At 50.8% G+C, this 25807-nt stretch overlaps 1 protein-coding gene across 1 annotated transcript; it reads left to right on the top strand.

Moving 5' to 3' along the window:
• Window positions 1–24275: 24275 nt before the first annotated feature.
• LOC136994133 (olfactory receptor 14J1-like) lies at window positions 24276–25211 on the top strand. The gene has a single exon (XM_067310382.1). The coding sequence runs from the start codon at window positions 24276–24278 to the stop codon at window positions 25209–25211; it is 936 nt and encodes a 311-aa protein (XP_067166483.1).
• Window positions 25212–25807: the final 596 nt, after the last annotated feature.

The raw sequence follows: 25807 nt of genomic DNA, 5'->3' as shown, positions 1-25807 counted from the left end.
CTCATAGCTAGGTGGTCCCATGATCGTGGACACGGAGGACCGTCAGCTATGGCCTCGCAAATCTTACAAAACCAGGCAGCTCCAGGAGTTTATGCTGTTGCAAAATGCATAACCACCACCTGCTTGAGGTGCCAGAAGTGTAATGCTACTCGACCAAAAACTGAGCAAGGAAGTTGCCCGTGGGCATATTTCCCTTTCCAGCGCCTACAAATCGATTCTGCTGATCTCTCACCTGCTGAAGGCTACAAACACCTTCTCGTCATTGTCGACCAGCTAAGTGGTTGGGTAAAAGTCTTTCCTACTGGCAAGGCAGATACAGCCACAGTAATTAAGGCTCTATTAAGGGAAATTGTTCCTCGATATGGAGTACTGGAAACTATAAATTTGGACAGAGGTTCTCATTTTTCAGCTGGAATCTTAGAAAAACTATATCAAATGATAGGAATCCATGGAGAATTACATACACCCTACCACCCTCAGTCCTCGGGGCAGGCAGAAAGGATGAATAGAACCATTAAGGCTAAATTAGCATGAGTAAGTACACAAACCAATCTTAAATGGCCAACAGCTCTCCATTTAGATTTGTGGGAAATGAGAAGCACCCCGAGACAACCGGTAGGGTTGTCCCCAGTGGAAGTTTTGTTTGGACGACAGCTAGTTGTACCTGGGACTTATATCCCAGCAAAGACCAGCCTCTTGGACAGGGATGAGTGGTTAACCAAATATGTGTTAACTTTCCCAGCTTCTTTCCAAAATGCATGGAACCAAGCGCAATGGGCTCAGGCAGTACCTGCAGAAATGAAGGTCCAGAATACTCATCCTGGTGATGAGGTTATGATTAAGGTACACAGCAGAAGAAATAAACTTGACCCACAATGGGAGGGCCCCTCTATGGTATTATTAACCTCTTACTTTGCTGTAAAGGTTGCAGGGAAGGATCATTGGATCCATCATTGCCATGTCAAGAAATTACCAACTTCCCAGGGGAGCAGGACTTCTACCCTGGAAGATAAAGCCATTCCAGTTCCTGAAAAATGAAGGAATTCCCAGTACATGCTGCTCTTGTTTCCTTTCTAGGGCCACGTGGACACGTGGGTTGCCGGATGCTTGGCCGAGCCAACCATCTCAGAGCATAAACAAAGGACATTGCCCTCACTGGTGTCTTCATCACCCTTACAGGAGTGCCCTCCTCCTGAATGCTGCTCCGAGGGGGGGAGGACCGAGATTTCAAAAACACGGGTGGCTCTGGGTGAAATGTAATAATTGTGGTCCTTGTGACCCTTGTTGGTGTGACCAGTGTTACCGAGGCCAGTGGATAAATAACCCTCAAGGTTGGAGTTGGGGAGTGTAACCAGGCCAGGGGCAGCAGGACATATTAACTGGTGTTTGTTCCTGCCCATTACATCAATCCCGGGCTATAGAGGCTAGAATGCGTGCATTAACTTTATCAGCTAGCTAACGACCCTATTCAAATTATCAAAATGAGGAGGCTGCTAATAAGCTTACTTACTATTCAGCTGGCCATTCCAAATTATTTGTAATGGAGCCTGAGATTATGCTAAAATTAGAACTAAAAGCCACCCAAGCCCCAGAACATGGTCGCACCAAAAGAGGTAGCTCAAACCCTCATCTACCAAGGAACACAAGATCATACCCTAGAGGGTGAGTGGATAAGTAATCTGTTCACCAGCTGGGGACTCTCCTCAGGGCTGAGCAGCCTATAAGGTTCCCTAATTAAGATATTCTTGCCAGTAATAATCATACTGTTATTGGCATGTTGGGTTATTACCTGTGTACGTGATTGCTTACAAAATGTGGTAGTGCGTTCTATGCAAGGATAGTGGAGAATGCTTGAACAGCAACAGTTATAGGAGGACAGGGATGCCCACAAAAAAGCAAAAGAAGGGACTGTTGGCTGTAATAGCATTTGCTTAGCACTAGTAGCTAAATTTACTGAAGCCTAAGGCCACACATCGCTGAACTTTTCCCTCAATTGTTTGAGCCAGTTGACACAAGTAGGGAACAAGGAGATAAGGAAGTAACAAAAGAGCTTCAGCAATGCTTAGTGAGTACCATGACTCCGCCTGGAGACAACGGGGAAACCAACCAGGACCGAAGAAGCTGCTACTTTTTGAGCAATCAATCATTGGTGCAAGAAATTGGAGAATGGACAAAGCACTTAAGCCGTAGGGGTATAAATACCCAGGGAATTTTCCATTCAAGGGCCACCCAGGGAGGCACCCAGCTTGAGCCGTAATATTGATAAAATGATCTTATAAAGAATTATTATGTATCTCTTGGATAAAGCGGAAACCTAGACTAGAACCCTGTTAAGGACACTGGCTTGAACAGTTTCCCTAACAGTGACCAGCACTGGCCTATCAGGCACTGAGGCACAAGTGATGTCACACGCACAAAGAGGAGCCATGGGCCTAGCACTGGCCTATCAGGCACAAGTGACCTCACAACCACAAACAGCAACCATGGGCCTAGCTCTGGCCTACAGGCACTGAGGCACAAGTGGCCACACAACTGCAAACAGCAACTACATGACCAGCACTGCTCTATCAGATATTGAGACACCAGTGACCTCACAACTACAAAGAACCTGACCTCCCTGTAAACAGCATGTAGGCAGGGGCTAATTGAGCATGCGCCAACTAAGGCCTGTCTAGCATGCAAATATAACTATTAGTCAATCATCTCCCCTCCCCCCATCCCCCCCCCCGTTAATAGGGGGCAGCCCAGAGCCCATTGAGCTCTCCTGAACGGCATCGGGCTGCACTGCAGAACCTCCTCTTGAGCAGGGACGCCTCTCAACGTTCCTCCTCGAGGTTGAGAGATTCCTTACCCACGATAGATCCTCGGTAAGTGATTAATAGCATGCTGAAACACTGCAAAACCTAACAAAACTTTGCTGAGTTATACCTCTGATTAATTGTGCACACACTCCTTTAGACATGAACCGTTGACCAAGTCTGGGACTAAGATTGGATCCAGCCACACCCAGGCTCCTCTGTGAGGGAGTTTAGAAAGCAAGGGGGTCCTTTCTAAACCTCGTGACTCAATGGGAGGGTCTACGTTGCATGTGTATCTGACCCTCTCCTTCATGTAGGAAATAACTGAGTGAACCTTGCCAATCGAACCTCATTAAATCATTCTTATTTATGATTGAATTTTGTTAAGTCATCTTATTACCTCAATAAACATAGTGCTGCTTCCCTCTTGTGAGTGAAGTGCATCACTCCTCTGTGACACCTTGACGTCCCCTGCAAGTGTCTATCCTAGAGGAGCTTTGGCTTCCCAAACACAAACCTGACTTTGCTTGAAAATAATACACTGTTTAGTCCAGCTGTTGTGCTGAGATGTCTACTGGTTTTACTGAGTATTGGTCTGGACCATCTTTGCGCTTGGTGGGTGCTGTTCACAGAATCACAGAATCACAGAATCACAGAATGGTTGAGGTTGGAAGGGACCTCTGGAGATCATCTAGTCCAACCCCCTGCTCAAGCAGGGTCACCTAGAGCACCTTGCACAGGATCATGTCCAGGCGGCTTTTGAATATCTCCAGAGAAGGAGACTCCACAGCCTCTCTGGGCAACCTGTTCCAGTGCTCTGTCACTCTCACAGTCAAGCAGTTTTTCCTCATGTTCAGATGGAACTGTCTGTGTTTCAGTTTGTGCCTGTTACTTCTCGTCCTGTCACTGGGCACCACTGAAAAGAGTCTGGCCCCAACCTCTTGACAATGTCCCTTAAGATATTTGCACGCGTTGATAAGATCCCCCTCAGCCTTCTCTTCTGCAGGCTAAACAGGCCCAGCTCTCTCAGCCTTTCTTCGTAGGAGAGATGCTCCAGGCTCCTCATCAACTTTGTAGCCCTCCGCTGGACTGTTTCCAGTAGTACCATGTCTCTCTTGTACTGGGGAGCCCAGAACTGGACACAGTACTGCAGATATGTCCTCAGCAGGGCTGAGGAGAGGGGGAGGATCCCCTCTCTCGACCTGCTGGCAACACTCTTCCAGATGCACCCCAGGATATGGTTCTTAATGACCAGCTGCCTTTCCTGAGCTCCTGTGCCCTTCAGAGCTCACTCCCATGGGATCCCCTAGCAGTCCTCAAAGAGGCCAAAGTCTGCTCCTCTGAAGTCCTGAGTCTGTACTCTGCTGCTGTCCTTCCTCCCTGCCTTCAGGATGTGGCACTCCACTCTTTCATGGTCCCTGCAGCCAACGTTTCCACTGATGATCACCTCCCTGATCAGTTCTTCCTTGTTTGCGAGTACCAGATGCAGGAGAGTGTTGCCCTTCTTAGCCCATCTGGCAGCTGTGCTCAGAAGGTGTCCCTGACACCCTGCAGAAACCTCCTGCACTGCTTTCACCCTGCGCTTTGCCCTTCCACTGCATGCCAGGGGGATTAAAGTCCCTCCATAAGCAGCAGGCCCTGTGTGCCACAGACTTCCTCAGCTTGCTTAAAGGAGCCTGCGTCCACTTCCTCGCCCTGATCGGGTGAACTGTAACTCCCATCGCAAGGTCACCCTTACTCCCATGCTCACTCACCTTTTCCCATCCAGCACCTTGTCCTTCCCTTGGAAGAGCTCCACAAAGCCAGGTGCCTCTTCACAGAGAGGGCATACCCCCAACATCTATCTGCCCTAAGAGTCACTGCTGAAGAGCTTGTAGCATGCCATCAGAGCACTGCAGTCTGGTGAAACACATGTAGTGGTGAAAGGAGGTTCCCACTAAGAGAGCAAGGCCTACAGTGCGCAAGGTCAGGGAGAAAAAGAGCTGGGCTGTGCAGGAATGGCAGGAGAGGGGTTTGCTGCCTGAGCAGCCTCTGCAGCACCTTGGTGCCTTTGATGGAGGTAAATCGATGTCCAGGAAGGAGAAGGTGCCCCTAAGAAAGTTCTTGGGCCTGCACAGCCTGCCATGCAGCCATGCTGTGGACATCATTAGCACAGTCCCTGTTCATATCATGTGGGAGTGGGAAGAGACTCAGGGAGAGGAGAGCTAGAAGGTGTTAAGCGTGCAGGGACATGAGTAGAGCCCTTGGTGTGATGTGCAGCTCTCTGCTGCACACTTGGATGTAGAGGGGATGGACTTCACTTGAAGACAGAAGTGGGATTGAGTTGTTTGGACACAGGCAGGTCCCATGCGGTATCTGCTGGAGATATATGGTTGTGCTTGACACCCCAGGCATCACGGAATCTAGTGCCTGCATTGAATGGCATGAACTGCTTGCAGTGTAGGGATCTGCTTGTGCCTCATCCTCCTAATGTGTGGAGCTCTGGCAGTATTAGGCATCTCATGTCATTTCCGATGGCCGTGGAGATTCTCCACCTGGCCACCACCTAATGCTCTAGAACAACGAGGGTTTCACGATTGCTCCATCAGAGCCAGCAGACACTGGCATATGCCTTGCACCACCTCTCTCACTTCAGATGTCACCATGTGTTTGTGTGTGGGCAGCTGGCTACTCCCCTCCCTCTCCAGTGATTATCATGGGAGCTTAGAGAGGGAGCTCGCATGCCGGCATCTTTGTTGTGCACAGTCCAGGTTGTGAAAGGGGAATCCACCTGCTGTGTGTTTATGGAGTGCACAGAAGGAATCTGAATCCCACTCCATCCCAGGGACTTCTAAACCAGCATGAGAAGCACTGACTGATGTGTCTGAATCAATACCTGAGCCATGGATAATTGAAAACCCTTCTTGCCCCTTTCCTAGGTGTCCTGCCTAGTCAAGAGATGGGAACAGGGTCTTCCAGAGTGGGACGTTTCCATGTGTCCCAGATGACCATCCTCTGATGCAACAAATAGTCATGCTGAAATCAGTGTCTCTGCATGGTTTAGAGAGGGACTCTAGCTCATTATTGTCATCTACTTTAGTGAAACTTTCCCAGGAGGAGGGAGCACAAGAGACAGAGAAATTCACTCCTTCTGCTGGCCTCTGCTCCTAAGCGGGGCCAGGCTCCTGGGACAGAGGGAGCTCATGGCAACCTGGCAGCACTGCTGAGAGACAGCTGTGTGCAGGAGCAGCTCCTCTGCAAAGAGCAGCAGGGCTGTGGGCACTGCCTGCTCTTGCTGAGATGCGATGAAACAAGGGAGAGAGAAGTGAAAGGGAGTGTGGAGTGGGAGGCCAGAGGAGAGCTCCTTGTGGGAGGAATCTTCACAGCCCTTTGCACGGTAAGCCTCTGGCTGCAGGGCAATGCTACTGCTGTTGCTGGAGGGGTCTTCTAAACCCAGCCCATAACGGAGAGTTTTCTTGAGGCTTGCTCTCCTGGCTTCTCCAGAGTGCAGGAGGGCATTCCCTGCCACACCATCCCAGGAACAGGGTGTCCTGCTGCCTTCTGCCAGGGAGAGCTGCATGGGTGTGAAGCCAGGGTGTGCCACAGGTCTAGCCAGGGCTGCCATTCAGAGCAGTGTTCCTGCCCCCCAGGGTGCTGTGTGCTCCGGGCAGTGAGTTTGAGCGCTGTCGGGAGAAGCTCTGGGTGAGAGGAGGGAGACCGGCAGGGCAGGCTGAGTGTGCTGTGGAGAGGGTGCTGTGTGTGTCAGGGCTGCTCACAGCTCCAGCTCACCCTGAGGACATTTCTGGAGGGCACTTTTCAAAAGGAAGGTCAAGGCAGGGGCTACTTGAAAGGGAAGGAGCTTTCCTTCTAGGCTGTGTGCTTTGAGTTTGCTAATTTGGAGAGGGGGGAAAACAGGAAAGAGTTTTGTGCTTTGGGAAGGAACTGAGACTCTCAACCCTTCCCTCTCAGAGATCACTAGGTCTGTGAGAAAGCTCAGCAAACCCCTTCAACCCCTCCTCAGCCTCCAGGCAGCACCAGCATCACCTTTATGGCCTTGTCAGGGATTTTCTGACCTGCTCCTCAGGACCTTTGAGCACAGCAATGCCTCTGCCCAGTGCCCTGTCCCGGTAGGTTTCTGTCGGGCAGAACTGAGCATGCAGAGGGTGGGATGGGGTCTGTGAGCACCATCAGAGAAAATACATTGGGATAGAGAAGGAGCTGCCAGCAGGGAGAGCTCCAGGCAGCAAGATGGGCAGGGAATGAGAGGGAACTGCAAAGAGAATCGCCATGGGAGGAAGGATTTGGGCAAATCATTTGGTCAGTCCCTCTGATGCAGACACCTTCCTCTGAGCCAGTCCTCTTTGCCTCTGCTCCCACCCAGCAGATCCTCTGCCCTGACAGCAATGGAGTGCAGGCCATGAGCCACCTCTTCTGCAGCCAGACCTGCGGCAGAGGAGAGAGGCCCCTCTCCTGCCACGGGCCCATTTCGTGCTGCCTGACAAAGGAGCTGAGAGCAACTGCCCTGCAATGTTGCCATAAGCGAGTCAGCCTGCCCAGCTGGGAAAGGTGGAGGCTTTCCCAATCGCCTGTCTCTTTCTCCTTGCCTCCCTTTGCAGCAAGATCACTGTGTTGCTCCTTCTTTGCCCTTCTGTCCGTGCTGCCCTTGTTCTTCTCTCAGGCTCCCTGGGGTTGGTGGGTTTTCAGCTGCAGTTCAGACTCCTGTCCTGAGAATTGTGGAATAGAGGGGTCCATTCTTGAGTCAGACATCCCCAGCACCCTTCTCACCTGTGCAGCTACAGGAAGTGCAGTCTGTGGGGTTGGGAAATGAGCTGACTCTCCCTGAAGGAGAGCCCAGCTTCTGTCCTAGCAGTCCTTTTAATCATTTCCCTGTCATATCCTGCCAGGCTTTGAGCTGCCCTCCAGAAGGGCACCGCTGCCTCATAGCAGCTCTGTGATGTCTGAGAGACCCCTGAAGAAGCTGCAGAGATGTGAAGATTATGGAAATGGTGGTGGGCAGATGTACAGGGACAGCTGAAAAGAGCCCTGTGTGTCCTTGGCTAGAAGGGGAGTGTGGAGACCTCCCTCTGGTGCTCTGAGAAAGGGAGAGAAGGTTGGAGATCTGCACTTTGGAACTGGATTCCTCTGCTCTCAGCAGTGGCTGGTCTCTTTTTAGGGCAACAGATGAGTGTGATCATCCTCCTGCTCAAAGAGATGTGAGAAAAGGACAGCTGGCAACAAGGCTAATAGACAGACAAGCTGTGCTCACTCTGCATGAAGTGAGAGTGAATCGGTTTTTCTCAGGACTCACAGTGGGAATGCTGAGATTTCTGCCTTTGAGGAACGCTCCCCAGGTGTGACTGGGACATCTCAAAGAAAATAAGCATTATTAAAACATCCCTAACACTCTGTTCCTCAAGCCTCCTTCTTTAGAACTGGTGGGGAAGATGCTGAAAAGCCCTTCCACATGACGAGTGGATTTCACCTGAGGGAAACTGTGAATGTCAGAGCTGGTCACCCCCATTCCCATGTATGCCACTACTGTACAGCAGGAATGACTGCTCTGGAGCCCATGGCAAAGGCCGCTGCCATAGGTCAGAGCACACTCAGGCAGTGCAAAATGGAGCTGAAGGAAGGGAGCTGCACACAGATCCTCTCAGTAAAGGGAGAGGCAGTGCAGGGGTTGTATGAGAACCGGAAGATGTGGGTGTTTTTTACTTGAAAAGTCTCTCCTAACTTCTTAATGTCTTTTCTTCTTTGGAAAGTCCCACATGCTTGGAGGGAGGAAAAGGTCCAACAGCAGCTCCTTCAATGAGTTCCTCCTCCAGGCATTTGCAGATACGCGGCAGCTGCAGCTCTTGCACTTCGGGCTCTTCCTGGGCATCTACCTGGCTGCCCTCCTGGGCAATGGCCTCATCATCACAGCCGTAGCCTGCGACCACCGCCTCCACACCCCCATGTACTTCTTCCTCCTCAACCTCTCCCTCCTTGACCTCGGCTCCATCTCTGTCACTGTCCCCAAATCCATGGCCAATTCCCTGAGCAACACCAGGGCCATTTCCTACTGGGGATGTGCTGCACAGGTCTTTCTGCTTCTCTTCCTGTTTGGAGGAGAGTTTTCTCTTCTCACTGTCATGGCCTATGACCGCTATGTGGCCATCTGCAGACCCCTGCACTATGGGACCATCATGAGCAGCAGAGCTTGTGTCAGAATGGCAGCAGCTGCCTGGAGCACTGCTTTTCTCAATGCTCTCCTGCACACTGCTAACACATTTTCCATACCACTCTGCCAAGGCAATGTGGTGGACCAGTTCTTCTGTGAAATTCCACGGATCCTCAAGCTCTCCTGCTCAGACACCTACCTCAGGGAACTTGCAGTTCTCATGGTTACTGGCTGTTTAGTCTTTGGGTGTTTCATTTTCATTGTGCTGTCCTATGTGCAGATCTTCACTGCTGTGCTGAGGATCCCCTCTGAGCAGGGCCAGCACAAAGCCTTCTCCATGTGCCTCCCTCACCTGGCCGTGGTCTCCCTCTTTGTCATCACTGTCATGTTTGCCTACCTGAAGCCCCCCTCCCTCTCCTCCCCTCTTCTGGATCTGTTGGTTTCTGTTCTCTATGCGGTGGTGCCTCCAGCAGTGAATCCTCTCATCTACAGCATGAGGAATAAGGAGCTCAAAGATGCCCTGAGGAAAGTGATTTCATGGACATTTTTCAGCAGTGATAAAATTGCCATTGCTCTCCACAGTTGAATCCCAGTGTATCCCAACCAGCCCTGAGCTTTGTTTGTTCACTTTACTATTGTTATTACTACTACTATTTGTTATCATTTTGCTACCCAAATGCTTGGCTTCATCCCAGTTTTAATGAGACTGCTTTGTCTCACCTAGTGCCCGCATAAAATTGTGTCTACCGCTGGGTCAGAGCTGACTCCCTCACAGTCTCTTTGTCTTCAAGTAAGTTCTACGCAGTGCAGTGCCTGAAGGCTGGCTCTTCTTCCAAAGCTGGTGTCAAGAATAAGCCCAAGGTTTTACACCCCGCAAGGACCTGCTGTGCAGGGTTGTCCATGGGTTTAGAAGCAGAAAGGTCATAATCATGTTATGATCTCTTAGAGACCAAGGCCTGGATTTAGGATTCACCCATCAGTGTCCAGTGGCAGTGGAGATGACGAATTGTCAATGATGTACATACCCGGGGCTGTCCCACGTGTTAAGGCACAGTATCAGATGCCCATCCTTCTGGAGGGGAATCTGGAGGTGCCAGGAGAGCACAGGGGATCTCCTGGGACAGTGTGTGCCTGGGGTGGGCACTGAATGGAGTCTCACAAAGCAAGACATCCTCCAAGGTGGAGTCACCTAAAAGTAAAACGCTAAACGAGGGTTCCACAGGCAAAGGAGGACTCTGCAATCGCAGGAGAGGCCATGGAGACCCAGCTGGCAGGGGAAAGGGGGACTGGAGAGCAATTTATGTCATTGTCAATGAAATACCCCATGCTGGATCTAGAGGTGCACCTGGACCCAGCTAGTAGCTTTGGAAATGCTCCATAGTCCCTCCAAGCACCTTCCACATCTGCAGACCCCTGGAGGCATTGGAGGCCATGATCCCCATTTGGATGGATCTGCTTCCCACCCTCACCAGCATGGCCAGTGCAGTCATGTCGTGGCCCTGTGGCCCCACAGCCCACTCACTCTGCAGAGCAGCAGCGCCAGCTCGGGACCCTGTGGGAGAACAGGGGAGGGGATGTGGGAACAGCCAGCGAGATCAGAGGAGCGATTGGGAAACATCAGAAGGAAGTGGAACTGGGCTTGAAAGTGTCTTGGAGAGAAGAATGCTGACATTTAATGCAAGACAATGGTCAGAGTGTGGGTGCACTAAAGGGAGCTCATGGTGCAGAGCCAGAAGTCCTTTCTGCCCTGACCCCTGACATGGCCTGGGAAGTGGCTGAAGAAGGATGAATGCTCCCCACCTTCCTAGCTCACAGTGCCATCATCACTCCTGAAGGGTGGCACCAAAAGGAAGGCTGGGACCCCATGTCAGAGCTTGTGTTGAAGGAAGGAGGACACAGGAGCCATCTGAGTGTCCTGCTGTCCCTCAGGCCCTGTCCCCAGCACATGTTCTTGCGGCAATCTTCCCCACCCCGCATGCTAGCCATTACCCCAAAAGTCACCCCAGACAGGGCTCCACACCCAGATGGAGGACTGGTCATCCAGCTGTGACCCCTGGGAGGACGAGTCCTCTCCTGGGTCGTCTGCAGGCCTAGTAGGGAGTATGCAGAGGAGGTCCTGGGCCTGTAGATCATCCTCATGCCCATGGGGGCCCTCAAGCAGAGTGTCTCATGCAAAGATCCAGCCCAGCTTGTTGTTGCGTGAGCAGAGAGGAGAAACTGCCCCAGGAAACTCCTCCCACACCCAGGCACTTGTACCAGCCATTTCCAGTACTGGCTTTCCCCACGGTCCTGGTGAGGGGTGATCTTTGAATGTGACCAGCTCCATCTTCCCACTGGGCTCAGCGTCTCTATGAGGGGTGAAGGCCAGCCCTGCCTGGTCTCTCTCCAGGTCCAGACCACATCAGACCCCGCAGCATGGCTCTTTGCTTATCCGGGGAGGGACAGGTTTGGGGCTGGGCATGGGCCGGGGACTGGTGGGAGGCTGCAAAGCAGGAGGGCTGTGGTGTGCATTCAGCCCCTTCAACTACTGAGGTGTCCCCAGAAGGGTGCTTTGCATCCTGGGTCTTAAGGGCTGAGAACTCTTCAGAGCCAGAGTGGATGTGAGTCCCACCACCTCGGCTCATGGGTTACAGGTCACTAGCAGGGCTGTAGCGGCTGCAGGGAGGGAATTACTGCACGGGGCATGAGTGGATCCATCTCTGCCCTCCCCCTCTACTCAACCCTCTACTGCCTTCTCCTGCTGTATCATCGCAAAGGTCCTTTGGCAGGGCCATTTTTTGGTTTCTGACCCTTTATCTGACCCTGCTTTGAGCAGCAGGTTGCACTGCGGGCCTCCTGTGGTCCCTTCAGCCTGCATTATCCTAAAAGCCTATGAGCTCAGGCCCCACGTCAAGCACAGAGCAAATGTTTCTGGGACGTGAGTCATCTGTGCTTTATGTGACCATGTGAAAGAAGGCCGGTGAACACCTCCTCCTCCTCACTGACTGTAAGGGGAGCCTGGGAGGCACTGCCTCACTCATATCTACATTACACCGGAAGTTCTTTGCATCCACCTTTTAGTGCGTGAAAGACCATTGCCTGGATCCCCTCAGAGGTGAGAGGAGAAATGGGAGACTTTCTTCAGTATGATTTCTCTGCATCTGCAGTTTGCGCCTCTAAGTAGATGGGGCCATCCTGCCCTTTCTTTCTTAGTTGAAGCTCAGACTGGATGGGCATGTGAATGTGGAGGTTGGCTGCCACTGCAATGACCTTGAGATGGTGGAGAGGTAGGGGAATAGCAGAGTCACTGCCCTTGGACTGCGGGAGAGAGGATTTCCTTGTGTTCAGGATCTGCTTGTCAGGATCCCACGGGTGACTGCTGTGGAGGGCAGAGGGGCCATGGAGGCCTCTTGGCTCTTCAGGGACAATGTCCTCAAGGCACAGGAAGCCTGCAGTCTGCAGGAAAGCCCATCAGGGCCTGGCATGAGGCTGGCATGGCTGAGCAGACACTCTGTGACTTAGGACTTGAAAAACAGGAAGAAAGTGCCCAGAGGGTTGAAAGGGGAACAGGCTACCCAGGGAGAAGACACAGGCATTGGCTGTGAGGGAAGGGATGGAGTTAGGCAAGCCAAAGCTCAGCTGCAGCTGGAGTTGAAACTCTCAAGAGATGGGGAAGGCAACCAGAAGGACTTCTGTAAGGATGTTGGCAGCACAAGGAAGGCAACCAAGAAAAAAGTGCTCTCACTGCTGAGTGGGGGAGGGGTTGTAGTGACAAAGACATGGAAAAGACTGAGGAACTCATTGCCTCTTTTACCTTGTCTTTTCCTGCTATCATCTACTGCCAGGCCTCCCTGGCCCTGAGGCCTTTGGCAGCATCTGTGATAACAAGGCATCACCCATGGTAGAGGAAGATGCATCTGGGGAGGACTTGTGCCCAGTGGGCACACACAAGTCCATGGGACCAGGCAGGAAGCACCCCAGGGTGCTGGGGCAGCTGGCTGGAGTCATTGCAACGCTGCTGTTGATCATCTTTGAAATGTCACGGTGACTGTGGAGGTTCCTGATGCCTGGGAAAAGGCAGACATCACACCAATGTTCAAGAAGGGCAAGAGGGAGGATCCCGGGAATGACAAGCTGGTCAGCTTCATCTCAGTCTTTGGGAAGGCGAGCAAATGGAGGAAATCCTCCTGGAAACCATTTCTAAGGATTTCCAAGCACATGAAGGACAAGGATTGGAAGAGGCAACATGGGTTGACCAAGGGCAAATGGAAACCATGCCTGACCAACTTGGTTTCCTTCCACCACAAGACGAATGTCTGTGTGCACAAGGGGAAAGCAGGGGTTTTGGTGTACCTTCACTTTAGCACGGCCTTTGACACAGTTGCCCAGAGTCTACCTATAGTGAAACTGGTGAGATCTGCACTGGATCAACGGGCCATAGATGGAAGATTGGCTGGTCCGTCAAGCCAAAATTCTGTGATCTGTGAGTGGTACAAGGTCCAACAGGTGGCTGGTTACTAGCGACATCCCTCAGTGACCCCAACACCTGGGGCAACACTGTTGAACTTCTTTATTAACGGCCCAGACCATGGGATGGAGAACACTCTCAGCACCTTTGTGGACAATGCATAATTGGGGTAAGTGCCAGAGCAACCTCATGTAGCTCCCTCTACATTGAGCAGGAGGGTTAGGACTAAGTGACATCCAGAGGTCTCATCTACCGTAAGAACTGCGATTCAAATGTTCTTCCCCTGGAGATCTCTGTAAAGACAGAATAGGCAGAGGAGGAAGAAAGGACAGAGAAATAGAAGAAGAGAGAGGAAATATGTCCATTTAAATACAATAGTTCCTCAGAACAAACTTCCTCCATTCAGAGAGTAGGTAGGAATTGTATTCTGATGAACAATTGTACGTGTATATCTATACATATGTGTGTATAGATGTACACAGTCGCATAAAGAGAGTAACTACTGTAGTACTGCCAGAATGTTTGAAGTTGTGGAAGTGAATATTTCTTTCAATTGTTGCCTCAGGTTGTTTTCTGCATAGATTTCAACTCATGATGAAAATTTTACATTCAGGCCTTTTTTTCATTTGCCCCCACACAGAGGCTATCACTGCCTGAGCTGCCTGGGGCAGCTGTGTTCCCATGTGGTGCAGGGAAACATGAGCCAGGACCTACAGGAACCTTCCTGGAGCCTTAGCTGGTCACCAGGAGAACTAGCTCAAGATCTCTCAGAGAGACACCTTATTTCTCTCTCTTTGCTACAAAGGGGCGTCCAGACAACTGGATTAGACACAGACGTCTGCACTGCAGGTGCACCTGGCGTCGGGTGAGATCAGTCTCATCCCTGTTGTCGCCTAAAATGGAGTTGCACTTCATTGACCGTGCAGGGAATGAAAAGGGAGTGTGGCTAGATGTTTAGGGACTCCTTTAAGACATCACTGTAACATAGGTGCGTTCAGCTTGGTGCAGATTTGGCCACTGAAGACTAGAACATGTCAGTGAAGCTGGTCACTCTGCTTCCCTCTGCCAGTTCAGAGAACTGGACACATCAGAGTGTGCCTCGCTCTGTGCAGAGAGTGAGGAGTGGTGTGGACTGCCCTGGGCAGGAAGTGTTTTAGGGGGCACTGGGCCCCTCACTCTCTGTGAGGCACGAAAATACCGTTTTTAATGGTGTAGGCCTGATTATAAAAGAAATGTTTAGAAAATGTCCATGAAAAAAGAGAACACGACAGAAATTCAGAAAATGATCTAAAGCGAAGAAATGTTGTGTTGCACTTTTTAGCTTTTAACATTCTGTGTGTTCTTAGCAACCTTCTTGCTTTGTCTGGTTTTAGTATACTGGACTTTTATGGAGGATTTTGGTTCTGGGTGTTTTTTTTGAAAAGGAAAGTGATTTTCAGAATTAGGTGAGATGCAGTGACACGGTCACAGAGGCCTGATGCCACTGTAGGTGCCTTGGTCCCCTGCCCAGCTTCCCTCTGCAGCGCTGAGGGGCTCCAGTCTCCCGTAGGTCCTCTCTGAGAGCTTCCAGGCCCAAGCAGGTACCTCGGAGACACCAAGGCCTCTCCAGGTGCCACTGGATGCTTATGGTTAGGTGCCTGAGCTCTGCCAAAATACGTGAAGAACTATTTTCAACATTTAAAAAACAAATATGAGCGCCTTTTCATCAGCTGAAATGACTGAATAATTTTAATAAAATGTCATTTTTTCCCCATGATGACATAATGGAAATTTCCAGGAAGGGTACGAATCTCAGGAGAAGAGCTACTGGTCTCCCCCTGAACTTACATTACCACTGTTCTGTCTGGTATGCTGTGTATATAATCTCACGCATCTTTCACATGTCTCCACATGTCCTCTTTGCATCGGACTATGTGGACACAGGCACTTCCCCTTGTGTTCCAGTTTTCCTCCTCCCCTTTCTCTTCTTTCCTTTAGAGACCTCTCCTCTCTCTAGGTGCTGCTCTCAGCTTCAGGGAGTGTAAAGCTTGCCTCGTCTTTCCGGAGACCTATTGTCTCTTCAGCCAGCTCCTTCATGGTGTTTCTTTCTATCCTTTCCTATCTCTTTGTCAAGAGCTTTTCAAGGCAGGTTATTCCTTGCAGACTGTGGCCCTCACTGGAGGCAGCTTGGATTTAACACCCAGTTAAAGAGGGTATTTCATCTTTTATTAAGCTGTGCCATGTTTTATTTTTGTTTGATCGCATCTGAGACAAACCCTTCTGTGTCTATTTGCAGCTAGCTCTCGAAGGAAAGCAGGTGGGAATTGGTGCACGGGAGCTGTAAAATTCACCTGTAGACGTCTGTGGAGAAAGGTTAGATGCATGCCCCAGGTGGCTGATGAGAGAAATGACAGGGCTGGGGAGATGGGGAGGACTGCTGTCTGACCTCAAGGGTGCTGGTTTTCCTGCACATCTGGACTTCATTAGAAGACACTCACTATGAGTTGGAGAATGTGGATATCACTTATTCTGTAAGCTGAAAAATAAGGAAAACTTTAAAAGCAGAAATAATTTCTCTTTCTTTTTTCTTTTTTTTTTTTTGAGGTGCTCATTGAAGTCTTCCTCTAGTAAAGACACTCCTGAAACCTCTCCTATTAGCCACATGAGAACTGAAAGAAATTATGGGGATAGACATGGCTTGTTAGGGCTTTTTGCATTTTAATGACCCCTCGGGTCTATTTGGTACTGACTTCCCGAACCTCAGATTCTGCGAGGAGACTGAACAAACCTCTCAAGAAGTTGAATTCAGAAGCAAATCCCAAAGTTTCCTGAAGCTTTGATGGGTCCCCCTGAGCGCCATTTCTGAGAAACCCTGCCCAGGGGCTGATGAGAGCAGAAAGTTGGAGGCACTGGTTGCAGGTAGGCAAAGGAAATGTGCAGGTGGCTCTGATGCCACGAAAACCTGGATGTGTTTTATTAAGCAGAATGGCCAAGCCCCCACAAGTGCCTGGGCAGGATGATGCTTTGCTCAGGGCTCTTTGTGGGGGCAGTGTGAGGGTGGGGGTGTGCAAGGCCGAGGGCAGGACAATGATACGACACCTCCTGCGTCCGCAGAGATGAGGAGGCAACTAGGCGTCAGTGCCCTAAGGAAATGGCATCTTCCTGTAGGCCTTGGTGGCAGAGGCACTAGCCATAGGCAAGAGGATAAAGGCCTCAGTTCTGGTGGAGGCGTTCAGCCTTGGCAGTGCCCTCAGCTGTCTCCACCACGGGCTGTCTTATGCTGTCCAGGTCCTGTGTCTGTTCCCCCGAAGCCTGTAGACACCTGCTCTGCTTCCCCACCTTGATCTCACCCTGGGATCTTCCCACTCTTTCCCCTCACTCGCTTTTCGTTCAAACACAAAGCCAGGGGCTCACCACAGACTCTCTTTGGGTGTCCTGTTGACCCACAGCACAAGTGACATTTAGTTTTCCAGAAGTTCAGTGTGAACCAATCAAGCTGCATTTTTTGGCTCTTTCCCCTTCTCATGCTATTTCCTACACCCCAGAAAAGTTCCATCACCTCTGAAGTCACCCTTCAAGCAGTCGTAGGCTGCTGCTGTACTGCCCTTAGCCTCCACTTCACCAGGCTAAAGAAGGCCAGGTCCCTCAGCCTCTCCATAAAGGCCTTGTGCTTCAGGACGCTAACCCCATCTTGGCAGACCTCCTCTGGACCCTCTCCACATCCTCCCCATTCCTCCAGCACTGGGCAACCCACACTGGGACACACTATTCCACATGTGGCCACCCCAGTGCTGAGTCGAGGGGGATAATAACTGTCCTTGCCTGGGTGGCCAGGCTCTTCCTAATGCAGCCCTGCATGAAGGTGGCCTGATTTTTGGTGAGCACACACCACTGACTCATACGGCATCCCTCCTAATGTCCAGGCCCTTCTCCTCAGGGTCACTCCTCTGACAGTCTGGAAAAGCCAAATGAAGGTAAAAAGTAAGCAAAACTGGAGCCGGGGGGACAGGGTAAGCAGAGGTGGGCTATTTGTATAGGAGGGCATGTGTATGATAAAAGCAAAGGACTTGGAAGGGGGGAAGAGGAAAACAGAAAAGAGAAGGTGAAATGAAGACTATGAAGAGAGCTGTTTGTGGGTACCTGCCACACAGTCCTACATCTGAGCAACGGTGACTGGAAAAGAACAAGACAGCAGCGTGTGCTTTGACCATATTTTTTCTGACTTACTTCCATGGTCACAGGGAACCTGACAACTTTCCCTACCATCAGGAAGGGAAGATGCGAGGTGGAAGGAAATGCAAAATCATCCAGGCAGGAAGGGGCATGGGGAAGTGTCTAGGCCAACCTCCTGCTCACAGCAGGGTCAGCTATCAGGTCCGACCAGCCGGCTCATGGCTTTATTGAGTTAGGGATGAAAACCTGCAAGGGAGGAGATGGCACAGCATCTCTGGGCAACCTGCCTGTGACTGCAAGGCGGGAAAGGGAGGATCAGATACCAGTATAGAGAGACACTCGAGGTTCGTGAGGGGTTAAACAAAGTAGGTTTAATGAAGGACTTGCACTCTCTAAACTGTGTGGTGAGCCCAGGACACTGCTCAGAGGGGTCACTGATGGGCGGATGCTGGACACAGGGCTGGGACACCCAGGTGGGGCTTACTTTGTGTATCCGAAGGGCCCCTTAGAGCTAGTTCCTTATCTCCACTATGCAAAGCTCGAGTCAATACTGGCTGTGAAGCAGCTGGACATTGTTGACAAAAAGGAATAGGCATGTCCAGCCCTGAGCGGCTTTGGTCAGTGTGTACAGAGCACACTCCAGGGCTGTGATAGCGTACTCTGCTGCTCCCCTGACTCCTCAACAGATCTCCTGCAGCGGTTCTCACTATGCTGCCCCAGGATTTGCCTGTCTGGAGGGAAAAAAATTTCCTTATACCCAGCCTGAACCTCTCTTGTTTCAACTAATGCTCATTGATCCTCATCCTTCCATCGATCACAACAGTGAGGAGCATCATGTTGTAAGGCACAGGTATTGTAGGCTGTGAGGAGGGCCCATTCTGGAGAGGTAGCCATTCATAATTAAGCTTTGAACTGAAAACCTTTCAGGCCCAAGAGGCAACCTCACACCACTGGGCGGGGCTGGCTCTGGGGATGCCATGTGTGGTGCTAACCACATGCAGAAAAGGAATTCAGGAATGCAAGAATCACAGTAGCTATTGCCAGAGAGGACAGAATCACCAAACCATTCCGGTCGGAAGGGACCTTGGGAGGTCTCTAGTCCAGCCTCCTGCTCTACTCAAGATCAACACTGAATTCACACTAAGTTCCTCCGGGCTTTGTCCAACAGCATGCTGAAAGCCTCCAAGAACAGAGAGTCCAAAAGCTCTCTGGACCCCACTTCAAATACTTTGTTATCCTCATTGATGTTTCTCCCTTTAATCCAATTGCAGCTGCACTGGTGTCAGCTTATAACCATTCTAGCTGCACTTGTGTCAGCTAATAACCTCTCATTCTCCTGCCCTGAATCTCTCTAAAGAGCCTGGTTCTTTCTTGGTGGTAACCTTGAGTTTGGAAACTTCTGTGAGTCCCCCAAGAGCCTTTTCTTCTGCAGCCTGAACAAGGCCTGTTCCCTCAGTCTTTCCTCACAGGGCAAGTTCTCCAGCCCTGATCCCCTTGGGGGCCGGCCACTGAACTCACTCTGTTCAACATCATTCTTCTGCAGGGGGCCCCGAAATGGGGGCCATCTCTAGATGTGCTCTGACGAGTGCTGAGCAGAAGGGGATAATCACTTCCCTTGATCTCCTGACTGTGCTACTGTTCATGCAACCCAGGATGCTGTGGCCTCCTTTGCCGTCAGGACACACTGCTGCCTCACATTTAGCTTGCTGTGCAGAGACTCCCAGGTCCTTTTCTGCAGAGCTGCTGTCCAGGCAGGCAATCTCCAGCCCTACTGTAATGACTTACTTGTGCACAAGAATATTGTGGGAGACACTGTCAAATGGCTTGCTTAAAATCATGGTAAGGGACCTCCACTACTCTCCACTCCTCCACAAGTACAGTTCTTTTATCATGAAGGCAATTAGGTTGGTCAGCAATGATTTACGTTCAGTAAATCCATGCTGAGTGTTCCCAGGCACCTTCTTCTCCTTCATGTGCCCAGAAAGGTGATCCGAGATGACTAACTCCATGACACACTGCTCACTCAAGTAAGGCTGAATGGCCTGCAGTTCCCCGGGTTGTCCTTGTGGCCTTCTTTGAAGATGGGCACAACATATTCCTTTTTCTGGTCATTGGCACCTCCCCTGATCTCCACAACCTTTGATGATAGTGAGTTGCTTTGCTGTGGCAGCAGGCAGCTCTCTCAGTGTCTGAGCATGCCACACATCCAATCCCGTAGACTGTATTGCTTGAGTTCTTGCAAGTCATCCCTCTCTCAACCCTCATGCACTGCAGGCTGGTTTTCTCATCTGCAGTCCTGCCTCTAGGCACGACAGCCCAGGAGACATTGTTGGTGAAGCCTGAAGCCAAGAAGGCACTGAGCTCCTCAGACCTCTCTACATCTGCTCTTGCTACATTCCCTGCCCCATGCAGCACCGAGCCCCCACTTTCCTTCTTTACTCTTTTACTGTTACTGAAGCAGTAGCAGCTCTTCTTTGTGCTCGTGATGTCCCCTGCAAGTGTGTATGCTAGGGGAGCTTTGACTTCCCTACTTCACTGGACAACACTCTATTTCTGAATTCCTCCTTTTCAGCCTCTCCTTTCTTCCCCTTCCCTTATGCTGCGTTACTGCACCGGAGCTCAGGCATGAGTTCCCTGTTTAGCCAAGACAGGGTCTGGAGATGCCTACAAATTTGACAAGCTGTCAGTATGGAGCACTCATGTGCTTTGTGGGTGCTCTTCTTAAGGACCTGCTGGCTTTCCTTAGCTCCTCTGCCCTTCAGAGCTGCCTCCCATTGTCTGTCCCATGGAAGAGCTCCATGCATCTGAGTGTTGCCTTCACACAAAGGGCATCCCCCCTCCTCATCTTCCCTTCCAGTGTCTCCTGAAGGACTTGTACCCTACCATCGCAGCACTCGAGACATGGGACTGATCCCACCACATCTCAGTTACAGCAATCCTGTCTGTGCCCCAGGCTGCTTTTGTTTGCATCTATTTTGGCTTCATCACCTCAGCTGTCACACCAGCTGAAGATCTGTCACAGGGAAACCTGCTACCAAGGACCTGGTGCATGCAGAGGATTTGGTTCCGAGTAGTGACATGCCAGCAAAAAAAGAGGAGGTGGCAATGTAATGGTGAAACAAGGTTCCCACTAAAAGAGCAAACCCTGCAGTGGCCAAGGCCAGGCAGAAAGAGAGCTGGGCCACGCAGGAACAGAAGGAGAGGGGTTTGCTGCCCGAGCTGACCCTGCAGCACCTTGGGGCCTGTGACAGAGGTGAATTGATCTCCAGAAGGGACAAGGTGCCCCTGAGAAAGTCCTTAGGTCCTGGAGAGTCAGCAATGCAGCCACTTTGTGGACATCATTAACACAGTCCCTGTTCTTTTGAGGTGAGAAGAGGTTCAGAGCATGGAGATCTAGAAGGGTTTAAGAGTGCAGGGACGTGAGTAGATTCCTTGGTGTGATGTGCTTTCCATTTATGAAGCACACTTGGCTCTAGATGGGATGGACTTTGCCTGAAGTCCGTGGTGGGATCCCATTGTTTGGGCAGAGGCAGGAAGCCCGAAATGCCCTGGGGCACTTGCCCAGCAACCACTCCAACAGGGCATGGTTTTCCTGTAGGTCCCATGTGGTATCTGCTAGAAATGTGCGATTGTGCTAGAAACCCCATAATCTGACATAGCCCTGCCAGCCTATTTCTGTCATTAAATGAAATGTCTGCACTGAATTACATCAACCGTTTACAGTGTAGGCATCTGCTTGTGCCTCAGCTTCATGAGTGGAGCTCTAGCAGTATTAGGCATCTTGTGTCATTTCAGATGACCAAGGAAATTCCCTATGTGGCCCCCAGCTGAGGCTCTACAAGGACGTGGGTCTCTCACTTGCTCCATCAGGGCAAGCAAACACATGCTTGGCACCACCTCTGTCTCTTCAAATGTCACCAGGTTTTTGTGTGCCGACAACTGACTCCCACCCTCCATCTCTATTGGTTACAGTGGGAGCTTAGACAAGGAGCTGGCACGTGGACGTCTATGTTGTGCCCACTACAGGCTGAGAAAGGGGAATCCCACCTCCTGTGTTTTTGTGGAGTTCATGGGAGAGAGCTGAATCCCACTCCATCCCAGGGACTTCTACACAGGCATGAGCTGCCCAGATGGACTCACCTGAATCAATAGCTGAACCATGGGAAAAATGAATTCTCTTCTTGTCCCTGTCTAGGTGTGCTGTGCAGTTAAGAGATGGGCATAGGGTCTTCCAGAGTGGGACGTTTCCAAGTGTCCTAGATGACCATCCTCTGATGCAACAAATAGTCATGCTGAAATCAGTGTCTCTGCATGGTTTAGAGAGGGACTCTAGGTCATTATTGTCATCTACTTTAGTGAACGTGTCCCAGGAGGAGGGAGCACAAGAGACAGAGAAATTCACTCCTTCAGCTGGGCCTCTGCTCTTGAGCAGGGCCAGGCTCCTGGGACAGAGGGAGCTCATGGCAACCTGGCAGCACTGTTGAGAGAGAGCTGTGTGCAGGAGCAGCTCCTTTGCAAAGAGCAGCAGGGCTCCGGGCACTGCCTGCTGTTGCTGAGATGTGATGAGACAAGAGAGAGAGAGAAGTGAAAGGCAGTGTGGAGTGGGAGGACAGCTGAGTGCTCACGGTGGGAGAAATCTTCACAGCTCTTGACACGGTAAGTCTCTGGCTGCAGGGCAACACTGCTTCCTGGAGAGGTCTTCTAAACCCATCCCATCCTATGACTGACAGATCCAGTGACCTCTGGCAGGACAGGTTCATTCTCCCATCAAGACGGTGCTGTGTGTGTCAGGGGTGCTCACAGCTCTAGCTCACACACAGGACATATGCGAAGGGTCTTTTAGGAGGAAGGTGAAAAAAAGGCTAAGAGAAAGGGAAGGAGGTCTCTGACTAGAAAAAGCTACTTAGTACTGATAAAACTAGAAAGAATAGGTCCTAATTTGGCAGGGAGATAAAGGGAAAGAGGGTTTTTGTTGTTGTTGTTTGGCAAGGAATTTGGACTGCCAAACCTTCCCTCTCAAAAATCACTAGGTCTGTGAGAAAGCTCAGCAAACCCCTATAACCCCACCTCAGCCTACAGACAGCACCAGCATCACCTTTATGGCCTTGTCAGGGATTTTCTGACCTGCTCCTCAGGACCTTTGAGCACAGCAGTGCCTCTGCCCAGTGCCCTGTCCCGGTAGGTTTCTGTTGGGCAGAACAGAGCATGCAGAGGGTGGGATGGTGTCTGTGAGCACCGTCAGGGGAACGACATTGGGATAGAGAAGGAGCTGCCAGCAGGGAGAGCTCCAGGCAGCGAGATGGGCAGGGAATGAGAGGGAACTGCAAAGAGAATCGTTGTGGGAGGAAGGATTTGGGCAAGTCATGGTCAGTCCCTCTGACGCAGACACCTTCCTCTGAGCCAGTCCCCTGTGTCTCTACTGATGAGCAGATGGTATTTCGGTGTGAGGAGAGGGTCTATCTCATTGGAACGGTTACATCCAGAAAGGGTCGGGCACCCGCTGCCTTCACGTGACAGTTTCCCTGCCTTGCTAGAATGGGAGCTGGTGTGGCTGCTTCAGATACAAACACCTCTGCTCAGGAGGGCAAGGCTGGGGGAGATGAATGCCTCACAAGGATCTTCCCTTTCCAAGACAGCTGGCAGGAGAGCTTGTCAGACTCCAATCCTCCCTCACCAGGTTCTTTTAGCTATTCCACACATGGACGGTGTAATGTTGAATATCAAAATTAACTTCCTAGAAGATATTGGACGTTACACGGGATTTTTGATTGAGCAGAGTGACACAGCAATAGACTGAAATCACAATACAAGTGTGAGTTACACTTAGCAAAATAGAGCAATTGCAGTATCAGTTCAATCACAATACCAGTGTGATCCCCATTACTGGTCTCTATCCTGTGCTCACCATCACAGCGCTGGGCATCCCCAGTCGCCAGGAAGGAAGACATTCGATGAAACCAGCTCAATCCCATTGCTCTCTTCCAGGTTCTTTTGCTAGTTGTTCAGTTTTTATAGTCCGTGTTGGGCTGAGCCACGAATACACTCCCCCCCATGCTGGTCTGGCTAACTGAGGGAGACATTCACACTCTTTTGATGAACTCAGGGGAAAACATTGACACCAGCTGATCCACTCAGTTGGGGTGTAGTCACTTGATCCACTCAGCTGACATAGCTATTTATCTAAAACCAAGGTTACCCTCCAGTCGCAGTCCCCTTTGCGCTGAGATAAAGTCATCTTTCTGTGCAACAGCTGTGGTCAGTGACACCCTACCTTATCTCCTGAGCTTCATGGGCACATGCCCCTTGCCCATCTCCCCTGAGCCTTCTTCCATTGTAGGGGTTTATTGGTTGGTGCAAGTGCTATATTCCTCTCTCCTTCTGGTAAACAGAGAATATTCCCACTGGGTCACGGGACTGAGACTCCTTAGCTCCGCTCATGGAGCCCAAACCCCTCCTATCCCCACCAAAGAACTGGAAATGTTTGTCCCCTTCCTCCATTTACACCCCCCAGCAGAGCAGCACTGACTCCTCTGGAAATCGTTAGCAGAGGCCCCTGCTCTGCATGGCACACTCAGCCAGCACAAAGCGGAGCTCGAGCTGGGGAGCTGAACGAAGTTAAAGGAGAGAGGAAAAGTGGGAGGTTCTGTGAGGAAGGCAAAGGGTTTGTCTCCCAGAAGACTGCTCTAATTTGTCCCTGTCTTTTCCTCCTTGGACAGGCCCCCATGCCCAGCGTCAGCAAATGTCCAACAGCGGCTCCTTCAATGAGTTCCTCCTCCTGGCATTTGCAGATACGCGGCAGCTGCAGCTCTTGCACTTCTGGCTCTTCCTGGGCATCTACCTGGCTGCCCTCCTGGGCAATGGCCTCATCATCACAGCCATAGCCTGCGACCACCGCCTCCACACCCCCATGTACTTCTTCCTCCTCAACCTCTCCCTCCTCGACCTTGGCACCATCTCCACCACTGTCCCCAAATCCATGGCCAATTCCCTGAGCAACACCAGGGCCATTTCCTACTGGGGATGTGCTGCACAGCTTTTTCATTTTACACTTCTCTTCTCGACTGAATATTCTGTTCTCACTGTCATGGCCTATGACCGCGACGTGGCCATCTGCAAACCCCTGCACTATGGGACCATCATGAGCAGCAGAGCTTGTGTCAAAATGGCAGCAGCTGCCTGGGCCAGTGGTTTTCTCAGTGCTCTCCTGCACACTGCTAACACATTTTCCATACCATTGTGCCAAGGCAATGTGGTGGAGCAGTTCTTCTGTGAAATTCCACACATCCTCAAGCTCTCCTGCGCAGACTCCTACCTCAGGGAACTTGGGGTGCTTGTGGTTACTATTTGTTTAGTTTTCGGGTGTTTCATCTTCATTGTGCTGTCCTACGTGCAGATCTTCACAGTTGTGCTGAGGATCCCCTCTGAGCAGGGCCGGCACAAAGCCTTCTCCATGTGCCTCCCTCACCTGGCCGTGGTCTCCCTCTTTGTCATCACTGTCATGTTTGCCTACCTGAAGCCCCCCTCCCTCTCCTCCCCAGCTTTGGATCTGGTGGTGACTGTCTTGCACGCAGTGGTGCCTCCAACAGTGAACCCTCTCATCTACAGCATGAGGAACAAGGAGCTCAAGGACGCCCTGAAGAAACTGGTTCAACTGCTACTACTTCAGCAGCGATAAGCTGCCCATCTCTCCTCACAAGGGAATTTCCAGTTTACATCGGGCAACTCTTGTGCTTTGGGCATTCTGCCTGTGATAGTCATTTGTACACAAATACTTGAATTCATCCCACTTCTCCAGAGGCACAAACCCTGTCTGCCAAATTGATTAGTCAGTGGGGATTGGATTTGGAGACTGACTCATTGTAATAAAAATGTCCATGTTTTCCCATGATGAAATAATGGAAATTGTCAGGGAGGTTGTGAATCTCAGGCGAAGAAATTTTCATCTACCCCTCAAACTGGTGTAAAACCGCTTTGTCTGTTATGCTAAGGACTTAATCTCAGTAAGCTTTCACATATTTCCCCACGTCCTGATTAAATTGATCATTTCTAAAGTCATCTTTGCAGCAGACTATCTGGACATAGGCACTTTCCCTTGTTTCCCACTTTTCCTTCTCTCCTTTCTCTTTATTAATTCAGACACCTCTGCTCTCTCTAGGCGCTGCTCTGAGCTTCGGGGAGTGTAAAGCTTGCCTCATCTTTCAGGAGGCTAATTGTCTCTTTAGACAATGCCTTAACTGGGTTCTTTCTCTATCCTTTCCTATCAATCTCTCT

The sequence above is a fragment of the Apteryx mantelli genome, chromosome 24 (genome assembly GCF_036417845.1).
Source record: "Apteryx mantelli isolate bAptMan1 chromosome 24, bAptMan1.hap1, whole genome shotgun sequence".
NCBI lineage: Eukaryota > Metazoa > Chordata > Aves > Apterygiformes > Apterygidae > Apteryx > Apteryx mantelli.
Note: the sequence above shows the minus strand (reverse complement) of the source record. Positions and strands in the feature narration are given on the sequence as shown.

What these genes read in the sequence shown, in the direction of transcription:
- LOC136994133 (XM_067310382.1), top strand. Translation starts at nt 24,276, where the DNA reads ATGTCCAACAGCGGCTCCTTCAATGAGTTCCTCCTCCTGGCATTTGCA.